General features: G+C 39.4%; 1 protein-coding gene across 4 annotated transcripts; it reads right to left on the bottom strand.

The window, feature by feature from the left end:
• Positions 1 to 2128: 2128 nt before the first annotated feature.
• On the bottom strand, positions 2129 to 10300 carry LOC115675345 (phosphatidylinositol 4-phosphate 5-kinase 9). Of its 4 annotated transcripts, none has more exons than XM_056303628.1 (10): positions 9816 to 10300; positions 9252 to 9351; positions 7962 to 9165; positions 7372 to 7539; positions 6573 to 6738; positions 5511 to 5621; positions 5120 to 5307; positions 3453 to 3610; positions 3011 to 3173; positions 2129 to 2667 (listed from the first exon to the last, which is right to left on the bottom strand). In XM_056303628.1, the coding sequence occupies exons 3-10, from the start codon at positions 8945 to 8947 to the stop codon at positions 2394 to 2396; spliced, it is 2214 nt and encodes a 737-aa protein (XP_056159603.1). In that variant the 5' UTR covers positions 8948 to 9165; positions 9252 to 9351; positions 9816 to 10300; the 3' UTR covers positions 2129 to 2393. The 4 variants fall into 4 exon arrangements, with proteins under 4 accessions (XP_056159603.1, XP_056159604.1, XP_030453811.1 ...); XM_056303629.1 differs by having other exon boundaries at positions 10043 to 10300; XM_030597951.2 differs by having other exon boundaries at positions 7962 to 9351; positions 9816 to 10299.
• Positions 10301 to 12734: the final 2434 nt, after the last annotated feature.

Genomic DNA, 12734 nt, shown 5'->3' with positions numbered 1-12734 from the left:
AGTATGGCCAGCTCGCTGATAATGGTTACAATAACGAGAACTTCCAGCACCCCTACCACCATCTCGGCCACAACTAGGAGAAAAGATAGACCTGCCACGGCCCCGAGGACCACGTCCTCGACCTCCACGGCCACCAGAAGACTGAGAGACCATAGCACTTACTACAGGTGCAGATGATAATGAGTCGGGCACGCATCGAAGGACCCGAGAAAAGACCTCATCTACTGATGGAAGAATACCTTGGGAGATAATCTGTTGTCAGAGAGAAGAATGAGTAGGACCAAGCCCCCGGAGAAATAACACAACTCTCATATCCTGTTGGCGCTTGGCCAACTCTCTAATGTCATCAGTGGCGGGCAAATAAGTATCCAGCTTCTCACAAAGGGTGGTGAATCTAGAATAGTAATCAGATGCAGACATGTCTCCAATACGTAGGTCAAATAGCTCCTCCCACGCATCACAAACACGGGTCATATTATCACGAACCGAAAACACAAGAGCACATTTGTCCCAAATAGCTTTGGCTGATGTACACTGCATAAACTAAGGACTAATCTTGGAATCCATGGTATTCCACAACAATGTCCGAATAGCAGCATCGCCAGAGCGCCAATCATCCTCCTTTGATTTATCCGTAGGTGGAGATGAAGTCAGATAACTCAGCTGTTTGGTGGCTAAAAGATATGTTTCGACTGCCATAGACCAAGAAGGGTAATTGGTCCCATCGAGCTTAACAGAGGTCAACTTCAGATTAGTGAGACTGGTATCCGTGTTTCCAGAATTGCCAGCCATAACCCAATAATAATATAAAAGTGAACTTAACCGAAATTGGCACCTTGTGCACCAAATGTAATAATTACCACCAATTACCACCAAACACAATAACTCATCAGAACAGAAGCACAAATCAATATAGGGCATTAACAAATCCAATAATCAATCATCTTGAGTAAACCTCAACACCAAGCAGGGACTTTAATTTCGCAAGAAAAGAACGCCTATGCGATATGCGTTGGGCAAGAAGCAGTATGATCCACCAAAAAATTAATAATCCCATTCTCAAATATTCCTTTTGACCGCTGAACCAATAACGCAACACTCGTGAAAAAAAAAGTTGTCGTTGACTTTGTGGAACCAGCAACACTCGTGAAAAAAAAAGGTCCAGAATTTGCCATCAAGTTGTCAGCGGGAGGCTGATCTGCTTGGCAAACCACACATTTAAAAGTTCCGGGGTCTTGGTTCGAAGGAAAATCCTTACCTAGCCTGGTGACAGATGGATAAGATTAATTCATGGGGACACGAAGAATCCAGTAACCACAGTTAGCGATGGCGAGGCAGCGCAAGCAGAGGCAGTGAGCAGCGTCGCACAAGTCGTACGAGCAGCGCGAGGGTCGCGCGAGTCGCATGAGCAACGCGCGAGTAGCAAAAGAGCACGCGCGAGCACGAGGTCCGTGCAAGCAGAGTGCAAGGGTCGTGTGCGCGAGGTTCACGTGAGGGTGAAGCCCGCCGCAGCAGCGGCAGCGACAGCGACGATGGCCGACGGCTCCGGCGGCTATTTGATGGCGGCAAGTGGATTAGGGTTAAGAGCCAAGCTCTGATACCATGTTGAAAAACATAATCTTCATTCACTTAATCAGATTACATCATCTATATATATATAGTGAGCATTAGGGCTCACTAATTATGGAGAAGACTAAACTACCCTTTTAAAAGAAATCAAATGGGCAAAGTCACCGTGGGAAGGCCAGGCTTATATGAATTGACACCAAAACCTTTTAACGCTTTGGTAACAGCGTACCGTCACTATTACGAACCTTCATTAGTCCGGCTCATTTCCAAATGGTAAACTCGTGCTGTTTGGGTGCAGTGGGAATATAGGCGTACCGCATATTAGACCCGAATATCAGAAGATGCATTTTAATTAAGCACACATCTCTGCTCATATTGGAATTTTTTCCCCTCTCAGACAAGTTATGATGGGCTTCCCAGCCGAAAGCATGAGTCACTGCGTGAAGGGAGACTATAAGCATAGAAAGCCCAATTACTCCTGAGTTCGATGCAATCTCACCATACTATCTTTTTTGTCCTTCTGTGACATGACCAAGTAAATGAATTTGACAGGGAAGAATGTAAATAGGTCGCTGATTTTTCTCCCAAAAGTGAAGGTAGAAAAGCAGTCTCTGTCAAGTAAAGGTGAGGTAAACAAATTTAACATAAAAAAACAGAAAAAAAAATTCTGCTTGTGGCAGCCAAATGGCCCTTTTGGTTCCCAGCAGTTATAAACAGAAATTTCACAAAGAAGCTCCGGAATGTACCAGTGAAGCTCACACATTTGCAGTCTGTCATATACAAGAGTCCATCCGACAAGTCATGTTTGCGTCCCCTCAACGTATCTAAGCGGTGGCATTCGGAGGGAAGACCTTGTTGATGAACTCAAGGAAGCGCCGGGAGTAGAACCTTGGGTCCACCGCAGAGATGGACAAGGAATCGAACTGAAGGGACTTGTAAGCATGCTCGATCTTCTTGCTCATATTGTACTCCTGCAATATATCGATGATTCCCAGGTAGAGGACGACATCGTACGCTTCGTGAAACATTTGCTTCTCCTCTTTTCCTGGAATTTGCTCTGCCCTCGCAGGCATGTTGACTCCGAGCTGAATTTGGAGTCTGCACAAAAATTAATAAAGGATAATGTTTAACTATTGCGTGGCAGCTCAAGTACTAGAGAATCATGGCCTTCGTCAGATTCGACAAAATGAGGTCCAATCTCAAGCATTGGTCTTCCATCATTTTTATCGAAAGAACTCTCTAATCTCACATTAAAGACTTAATAATTTGCAGCTGCAACACTCAGATGTAAGACTACCATAATTGGATGTGTTGGTAATAATCAAGCACCTCCTATGATTTAATGTCTATACCACTTGAAGCATTCCTAATCTAGTCTTACATCACACGTTGATCCTCTTTAATCATTCAATATTCGACTCAAGGTACCCAGGAACCATACCTTGCTGTGCCAGGAAGTAGGAGATCCACCTCCTCATCGCCAGCAGCAGATGACGCCCGCAACCGGCTACCTCTAATATGAGGACCCACTACAATACTATCATCTTCTGTCCCACGAGGGACCAAAACCAGGCCTTGCGGGTACCTTTCATCCTCTAGAGTATCTGTCATTGGATCATGACAAAAGTAACATCAATGGACTAGTTTTTAATCCTTGACAAGGGTGAACAGTGAGACTGGACATAAACTGAATATAAGTGTGTACAAAAAAATGATAATCATGCACCAAAAATCTCGTGATTGCGTGTATGCATAAATTCCCTTGCTGAGTCATCCTATGCAATGTAAGGCAAAGAAGACTTGAAGATGGTTTGAGAATATCCTTTGCAAATCAAGGCAGCCTATAAGAGCCGAAAGCAGAGCGTCTGGCATATACTGCTTACCTTCCTCAGCAAGAATTCCCAACCCGTCCGTTGTCATTCCTCGATTATAAGAGATGTTAGGACGTAGGTGCTGTGGAGCTCGATAATGTACACCTAACAAAAGGCTATAATCCATTATGTACTGTGCTTCTAAGAATTTGGCATCAATCTCTATCTGCCTGCAGAAGACAGTGTTAAATGCTTAAGTTGACGGTATAATGTCTTCAAAAGAGCTAGCCCATCCTGAAACCTAATACGTCATAATATCAATTATCATGATACTTCCTCTTTAGGTTATTGCATAATCCAAAAGTTTCCTTGGGCAATTAAAAAAGTTCAATCAGGTGGTTCTTTGCTGTATATAGTGAACCCTTCTATTTAAAGAGTAACGACATTGATACAATTACCAAAAAAGAAAAAATTATTTATTGCAAGAAACTGTCAAAATTGATGTAATTTAGAACGCTGACTTTTTAAAATGATCCAAACTAAATATGGAAAAGATTACAATGATTGAGACTGAAAAACTATCCAAACTAAATATGGAAAAGATTACAGTGGTTGAGACTGAAAAACTTGTCCTACAAGTGCCAGATGCTCTTGTGCAGCTATGCTGAATGGTCTTTCACTCGCAGGGAATTTTCCTAAAAGAGCAAGGAATTGGAAGTTAACCGAATTTTTTCTTGTAGGAAGAGACAGAAGACGTCAAATGTTTCGAATTAACTTTCAAATATTGTCTGACCAGGCGCCATCTTATGGAGAAATTGATAGTCGCAATCAAAAAACAACAGGCTTATACAATGAGCACATCAGAAGTAAGGATGCACCAGACACTCTTTGAAACACTCATTAAGAGGGAAATTGTATATATGAATTGCAAATGCACTTTCGGAAAAGGAGGTCACATGTTTTGAATCTAATGTAAAGAGTGAGTTACTTGAGACAGTTCTTTCATGTAAGAACTGGAAAACAGTAGAGAGATGTCCTGGTCCTTAAGAGGGAGAGACTGAAGCAGACGGAATAAAGCAAAGAATTAGGGTCGCTAAACTAATGATGGCATCAGTTAAACTAGTGCATTGCTTTGATATTACAGAAATCTAAAAAGAGCCTCATTTTGAAGAAAGCTTTGTTGAACTTAGCTGATCCGAGAAAGGATGCCTGGGTTTACTTAAGTTGAAATACTATTCATTTTTTCCCTTTGCAAATGTGTGTGTGTGTGTGTGAGAGAGAGAGAGAGAGAGAGAGAGAGAGAGAGAGAGATCTTTCATCCTTTTAGTTTTTCTACAGGGAGATATGTCAATTCTGCTGTTGGATCAGAGTCTTTATGTGAAGTGCTAGATCTACTGTTATCTATTTAAAATGAGGAGATATTCGAAAATACAACCTGTGTTTTTTAATCTAATGAAAATCAGAGCGTAATACCTTCTGTAATGAAATGTTGATACTCTAACAGAAAATCTTAACATATGAGGCAAATATATGGAAATCAAAGTAGAAAATCTACATCATGTATTGACTTTAAACATTTAATTCTGACATCTCATCATATACTCTAGCCATTGCACCAGAATAAATAGAATATTTATAATGTCGATATTTCTTTTACCTAGTCGATGGCCTGGCAATATGTAAACAAGTGACAAAAAGAATGACACAATACCATTATTAAACTACACTTCATAACTTACTGCATTAAAGCCTCCTGCCAGGAAGGTTCCAAGTAGAAACAGTAATTTAGGTCCAAATCTTTGAGTATTGTGTTTTCATCTATTTCAACTTTATCTGCAGAACGCCCAAGCGAAGACCCTTTCAGGTCAAATCTTCGATGGATCCTTAACTCTGTGCAGAACATGTTTCCCATCACTACAAAGCGAAACTGCACAAAGAATGAGCTAGATGATTCTAATTATTTTATAAAAAAAATAGACTTCATACCCTCCACACGTTTCACAAAAGATTTTTGTCCTATTTATCACATAAGGAGCACTCTTTGATATATTATGCTTGTAGAAAAGGCTATATGAAGAATGATTAAGACAAGCAGAGATAGTCATAGTTAAGTTGCATATTGATGCACACCTTTTGACCACTTGATGGCTTAATCCTATGAAGACCAAAGAATTTTGTAATAAGCGTATTATCATATGACTGCACATGATGATAGTAGTTTGGAAGCATTCTCAACAGAACCTGCAAATCACAGAAATACAAAACTTTACATCAACAACAAAGAGAGTTCAAAGAATACAAGTTTTATATAGTAAAAAGATCTTTGATGAGAAAAACAATCACAGGAAGATAAAGGAGGGAGTGCACAGAAGTAACACTGGTATGAAAGATTGTACAATTGCAAGTTTGAGCACTTGATGCTTATCTTTAACACACTCCTAATGAGTAGAAAAATTTGTCTTGACAGTGCGCTTGAATCAATAGGCACTCAAAGCCCAAGTGAATTGGGTAAACACTGAAATTACTAAAGAGAACTTTTCAAGCATGGTATTAACAGTAGACTTCATTTTGCCCCTACATTCTCTGGACAACACGAAAGCTTTGTCTTTTGCAGCAAAATGGACAAAATGCCTTCATTGTCTCAACGAAAAGTACTCTTGTGGTTGAACTACCATAATTAATTTCATCTGGTAGACATCCCGCACAGCATTTATATCTGATATTAGGTGCTTATGCCAATTACATAGACCAGACAAGACAAAACAAAATTGCTACGAAGGAATAGAAAGTACGAAAAGAAGATAATATGTGATTTTTTGGTTCATAAGATGTCAATCTACATCCCTATTTTCAGCCAAAAGTACGAGGGGAACACATGGATCCTGAGAAAAAGAAATTTTCCCATGTAAAGTACAAATTAGGTGCTTTCCCACAGGCTACTTCTTGTAATTAGAGCTCCGCTATAATTGGTACAGAGAATGGACCATAAAAAAATTGTCGTTAGTAAAGCAAAGGATGAAATAGCAACACCTAAAACCATGATATAGGGGGAAAATCCCTCATTGAAAAGCATATACTGATCTAAGTAGTACCGATCTAGAGAAAACTCTTTCCAAGAAGGAGATTGAACTTCTAATTCAGAACCAACCAAACTTTCACTAAGAAAAATTAATCCAAGTAGAGATGGCAAACCTTCACTTCGGATTTCCGGAGGGTCTTAATCATAAACCGATCGTCTTGAGACAGGAAAAAAACACTACCGCTCTTCCCAGGTGAAGAAAGCTCCCTCAAGGCATCATTTCCACAAATGGAGATCATATAATCAGCAGCGTCAATTTTGAACATCTCTCTCAAGTTCCTATAAACAATTCGACAGAAAACTTTGATTACAAGAAACACAAATTCTAGTTAGCTAGCTGAAACTATAGGTATGTCAAAAACTAATATACAACTGAAAAACCAATGTCTCTTGCGTAACACGTTATGCCAAAGGCACACGATTAACTTTAAATAAGAACTAAGAGGTGAATTACATGTTCCTGATGAGTTAGACAAGTCCTATACTGCAATAACATCCAGCAAAGGGCACAAGAAGACAAGTGAGCATCGAGGATAGAAATTGCACTATTTAGTGAATAAGTACACAAGGTGGAAAATAAGTTCATTTATGCTTGAAAAATAGTCTACTCTGCAATCCTCAACAAAATTTATCCAATTCAAAATCTACAATTTGATAAGCAGTTTTGTTTGTGAGTAGGCCCTGTCCCTAAGTCCTTGCACAATGAAAGAGGAATGCAAATTTGAATTTAATAATGTGGTAGGCAACATGTGCAAGTATTAATTGGATTCTTGACTTTCCAGCATGCTTAAAAAAAGCAGTCAAACTTTGCCATGCTTCTTCACATGCAGGTATACACATCGATTAATGGGTAAAGTCCGTAAACGACCTCAAACTGTATCTTCGACAAAGTAAAATAGTCAAATGATTGACCTGAAAACCATTGGACAATAGTCTTTCCACTTGAAACCTTCCGACTGGTGAGGTGGTGTCAGTTGGGACCCTTCTCTAGGAAAGTTCATCCAAAAGCTCGCCCTTGGACCAAAATCAGATGCTCGAACTTCCCGTTTCTGTATTGGTGTGATTTTCCCCACAGTGTACCTGAAGGATACAGCTACCATTTAGCATTGACATTTTCGGTGAAACGAACATATTGACAGTTTGCATGAGATTCACATTACAACCATGTATCAGCCATAGTAACTATTTCAATATTTTAGGCACCACATAAAGGAAATTTGAGTCACATCACTATTGCTTCTTTTTTCTGCGGTCATGACCCCATCCAAGAGGACCATCAATATAAGTGCACACGCCATTGTCTTTATCTCACTCAATAAATTTTTTAACATGATGTTTTGCTGTTCAATCTTCAGGCAATGGACTAGGAAATATAAGTGATCAAGTTTAAAAAGTGAGATTATGAGCGTTTGTCATATAGAGACAGAATCCAGAAGTTTCTAGTAAACACGAAATCAAGGAAGTCTCTTGCTGCTTATTAAGCTTAGTGATTTCAAGGGTACCTGATACCAAGCTGCAGACTGAGCATCAAATCATAGCTCCTGTGGCCCTTAAAGATTGCTTCTCCTAGCCTTATAGCCTCTTTGGCAAGCTTCTTTTGCCGCCGTCTTGCTCTCCTAGATGAAGGTGAGAACTTGTTATTCAACACAACCTCGCTGATCAAAACACCTTGCATATACTCCCTTTCCAATATAGGGATGTCCGCTTCAGCCTCTTCGCCTCCATCTAAGAAAGATTCAGATAACCCCATCGAGGAATCATGTCCAATTACTTTTTCGATTGATACCTCGAGACTCCAGCGCCTTTCTAGGGAAACATTACCACCTCGAGACTGTTCCAGATTAAAGAGGTTTCCCTTGGACAGTTTATCAGAGGCCGAATGTCGGCGGACCCCCCAGTCCCCACCAACTTTCACGTGCCCCATGTCCACAGATGAAGCATGATGGATGTGCGAGTGGTTCGGCTTCTTCAAATCCGGAAGCAAACCTCTTTTCCTCATAGCATTTAGGTAAAGTTCCTGAACAGGTGGAAACCGACTTCCTTTAGGATAGAAAGATCCTTTCCCATCCTTCAAGCCTCGTGTCCACGTCCCGACATAGCAACCGCCATCGTTCCAAGTGTAAACTCCAAATCCATGCATCATGCCATTCAACCAGCTTCCTTCAAACGAATCGCCATTTACCCATGTAAGAGTTCCCTTACCGGACATCTTGCCACCTTTCATGTTCCCGAAATACACATTTCCATTAGCCCAAGAATATTTACCAGGCCCTTCGGCCATTCCCTGGATCCAAGAGCCCTCAAATACATCTCCGTTGGGAAAAACTTGGTATCCCAATCCGTGTTTCAAATTTAACCTCCACCGTCCCTTATATGTCAACTTATCAACGCCAATATACGTCCCTTCGCCATGTAGATATCCGCCAGAGAACTCCCCTTCATAAACAGCTCCAGAAGGCCAGCTGATCCTTCCATTCCCATGCCTCATCCCACGTCTCCAATCACCCTCATAGAGGCAGCCGTCCGACCAGACGTATGTCCCAAAGCCCTCAGGCGCATTGCCGAGCAATGACCCAGAATAGGATTCCCCATTAGGAAGCGAGAGGTTCCCAACTCTGAATCTGGCGGACTCTGTTTCGCCATTGGTTGACGTGGATAGGCGGTGCTTGTCATTGAATAAAGTTGTATCGAGAGATCTTGTTCTGTCTGCGGAAGAAAGTGCCCCTTCAGCATTAGCAACAGTGGCCACAGGTCCTGACATGCATAATGCCGAAGAGCTAACGATTCCTTACGAGGAACTTAGAAACCAGGAGGTTCTCATAAGCCAGACAGCCAAATCAGAAGATATGACAAGATCCAGTGATTCCCTCAAATCCTCATCCGTTGATATAGCTGATGAAGACAGAAGAGAATACATTTCACAGTCTGCTGATAGATTGTGGGAGCACAAGATGGATTTATGAAACAATAATAAAAGTAGCAATGAAAATCTACAGATACGCTCTATGGCAAAACTCTGGTTTTCATATTTTTAGGTAAACACAGGCACTAATATCCCAGAAACCAAACGCTAGATGCAGCAAGCAAGCAAATACAATATTGCACGTAGTGTTGATATATGCACATCCTCTCCAATTTCCAGAAATCAACATCTAACGCTGAATTAGATTGATTATATAAGATTAGCCAAAGGACAAAAATTATACGGACAACAGAACACAGACAGAACTCCATAACCAGATTAATAAATGTCCTTATATGAACTGAATCTACTCTAAACTCTTCACCATACGTTTTCAGTTTTCCAGGCATTTAACAGCAAAACTATAGATACGAAGTTAAACTCTTCACCATACGTTTTCAGTTCTCCAGGCATTTCACAGCCAAACTTTTGTTCTGCTACTGGACTGGCATACAGCTGATTCATGGATCTGAAGATGAAATCTTTCTTCTTCAGCCATGAATCCAATTATAGTGGGCACAACAAGGAGCATCAATCAAGAAACATTAGCTATTGATTAAAGCAATTAAAAGAAAAAGCAATCACTTGCCTTCGGCCTTGCCAATTTCTCAAGTCTCAAACCTTGCCTTTTGACTTCCCAAGGAACCCAAGGAACCCAAGAATCTAGCACTTCTCAGCTCATCTTCGCCGATTTCCAAAGCAACTCAAAAGTCAAAATCATATGAAAGCAAGGAAAGAACCTGAAACACCCCGCATTAGACCCCTTTGGAATAGAAATAACATAAGAAGCTAAAAAAAACCCAATAAAAATCTGAAATTCATTCCTGAATGCATCAGATATGATGAAGAAAACTAAAGCAAGCCCATGATATAAGCTCATACAAGAAGAACGTGGACAAGAAGAGAGAGTACCCGCTAGACAGGGAGAGAGAGAGAGAGAGTAGTTGTGGGTTAGTTACAAGTAGAAGAAGAAGAGGAATGGAAGAGAGAGCCAGAGAGTTATGTGCTTGTCAAAATTTGGAAAGTTCTGAGGTGAGCTATGTGGAAATTAATCCCACTTTCAGGATGACCGAATTGGGTCCGAGGCCCCATGCTCATCCAAAAGGCTTCCCGAAGCCACAGATAGATAGACCCTTTCGTTATATTTTTCAAGAGAAAGAACTTTTCTTGTACTTATCGCAGGAGCAGATGCTCAGATTGAAATAAAATGAGTGCTCTGCATTGTATTTCTTGGTCCAAGAAGAGGAACAGATGTTAAAACTTAAATTAATGTATGCCTTTGTATCTCCTTTTGTCCTTCTCTTACACTGTTCTTGTTGGATCCTTTCCAAAAACCGACAAGACTGCTAAACCCATGTTAGGTCAACCCTCTCTTTCTCAACTGGGGCGTTTGGATCACTTCCAACTTTTTACTTTTTTACCAAAACCCTCTCTTTATTGTCACAGGACTCGAATTTTTTCAACCTAAAGTATCTTAAAACTTTTATAACATGTAGACTATGATACGTGGATTCACATATAATTGTCTAGTAATTTTTTAAATTTAGATTAAATTGTGAATTTTGGCAGATAGAAAGCTAAGTTTAATTTTCCTTTTTGAGTGCTAGTTTTACTTTATTTTGTCTTATCATTTGTTTCTTTGAAGATGTCACGGACATCATTGTATACAATAACTGTTTGGTGAGATTTTTGCCTTTATATTGTATTTTTCTTTTCGAAATTTACGATGCATGCATTTTGACTTATTCTAATTTTTAGCCCCATAAACTTCTGGAATATACTCGCATGATATATAGATTTGCAAATAATTCTTTTTGAATCTAAATAATACTTTAAATTTTAACACAAAATAAGTTATTTTTTTTACTTTTTTTATACAGGAAAGGAAACTAGCCCTTTCCTTAGATGTGGTAGAGAAAAGTACCAAAACATATTTTAATGGCCTCCAATCTAGGCTCTGTCTTATTGATCTTCCCAAGGTGTGGTCGGGAAAAGTACAAAAAAAAATAATAATAAATCTATTGCATTTGTACTAATTCAGTCATAAATATTTCATCATGCCAATTTTATTTTAAACATTTTCACATTTTTCAATTGAGTCCATCATGCCAATTACGATTGGCAATCACTTATGTGGATGCCGGCCATCTTATGTGGCATAGCCGGCACTTACGTGGATATTTTTTTAATAATATTTTAATAATTTTTTGAATTTTTTATTATTTTCTTTCTCTCTTTTTTTCCTTTCATTTTGGCCAACAACCCTTGCCGACCACTGGGTGAGGGCTAGTAAGCCCTCGCTAGCCGTTGGTGAAGCCGCTTTGCCTAGAGCCGGTAGGACTACGAAAGCCCTCACAATGGCCTTGCTCAAGGCCTTTACGGCCCCCGCTGGCTATAGGCAAGATGACCCTCTAGCCAGGGTCGCCGACAAGGCGAAAAGGGGAAAAAAAGAATAATAAATTATTTTTTTAATTGTAAAAATTGGCCACATTAACATCGATCGTGTCACATAAGACTGCTAACGTAACTTAATTGATAAATTGTGAAAATGATTAAGACTAAATTAGCACAATTGAAAGGTTATTTACTGCATTAGCATAAGTACAATAGGTTTATGAATTTTTTGGTACTTTTTCCAAAAGTGGTATTTAGGCATCACAAAGTGAATAGGCTCCAAGAAAACAAGGTTTTCGATCGACTTGACGATATGTTCTCGTATAATTCTAGAAACCGCATCTTAGCGAGTTAGTAGCCATTGAAAAACAGAATAGTAGATCTCATCCAACTCATTGAAAACTTTTTAACACTCTATAATGAAATTACAACAAGATGCACGTCGATTTCATAAAACAGTGTTCCTCGAGGATATATATATATATATTGACATAGAAAGCAGAACAACTCCAAGGTGACTAGCTTTTCCTGATCAGTTTTTTTTCAAGAAGTTCTTGTATTTCTTTCTGACAGAAATTTAAGATTTCATGATTCATCTGGGAAGGCCTGACTTTTGTGGGAAAGGAAGGTCAACTATATGAGATTTTCTTGACCAAAAAGCATTAGGAATAGTAGAACATATATTATATATATATTTATATATATAAATATATATATAAATATTGGCTCGATTGGAAGAAAAAGAGTTTGTCGCCCTATTTAAATATTCCCTTTTTCTTTTGTCAATTCCATTGCTAAATCGATCAAACAAAATATTTCTCACTTGGTCATTGCCAATTATGGCGAACGAATTAATTTCTAACATCCTTGCATCGCTCTAGTAAATTATTAAGTGCCTCATAAAAGGGAATGCGAAAAA

The sequence above is a fragment of the Syzygium oleosum genome, unplaced genomic scaffold (assembly GCF_021117445.2).
Source record: "Syzygium oleosum isolate NSW1041296 unplaced genomic scaffold, Sole_v2.1 Sole_v2.28, whole genome shotgun sequence".
Classification (NCBI taxonomy): domain Eukaryota; kingdom Viridiplantae; phylum Streptophyta; class Magnoliopsida; order Myrtales; family Myrtaceae; genus Syzygium; species Syzygium oleosum.
Note: the sequence above shows the minus strand (reverse complement) of the source record. Positions and strands in the feature narration are given on the sequence as shown.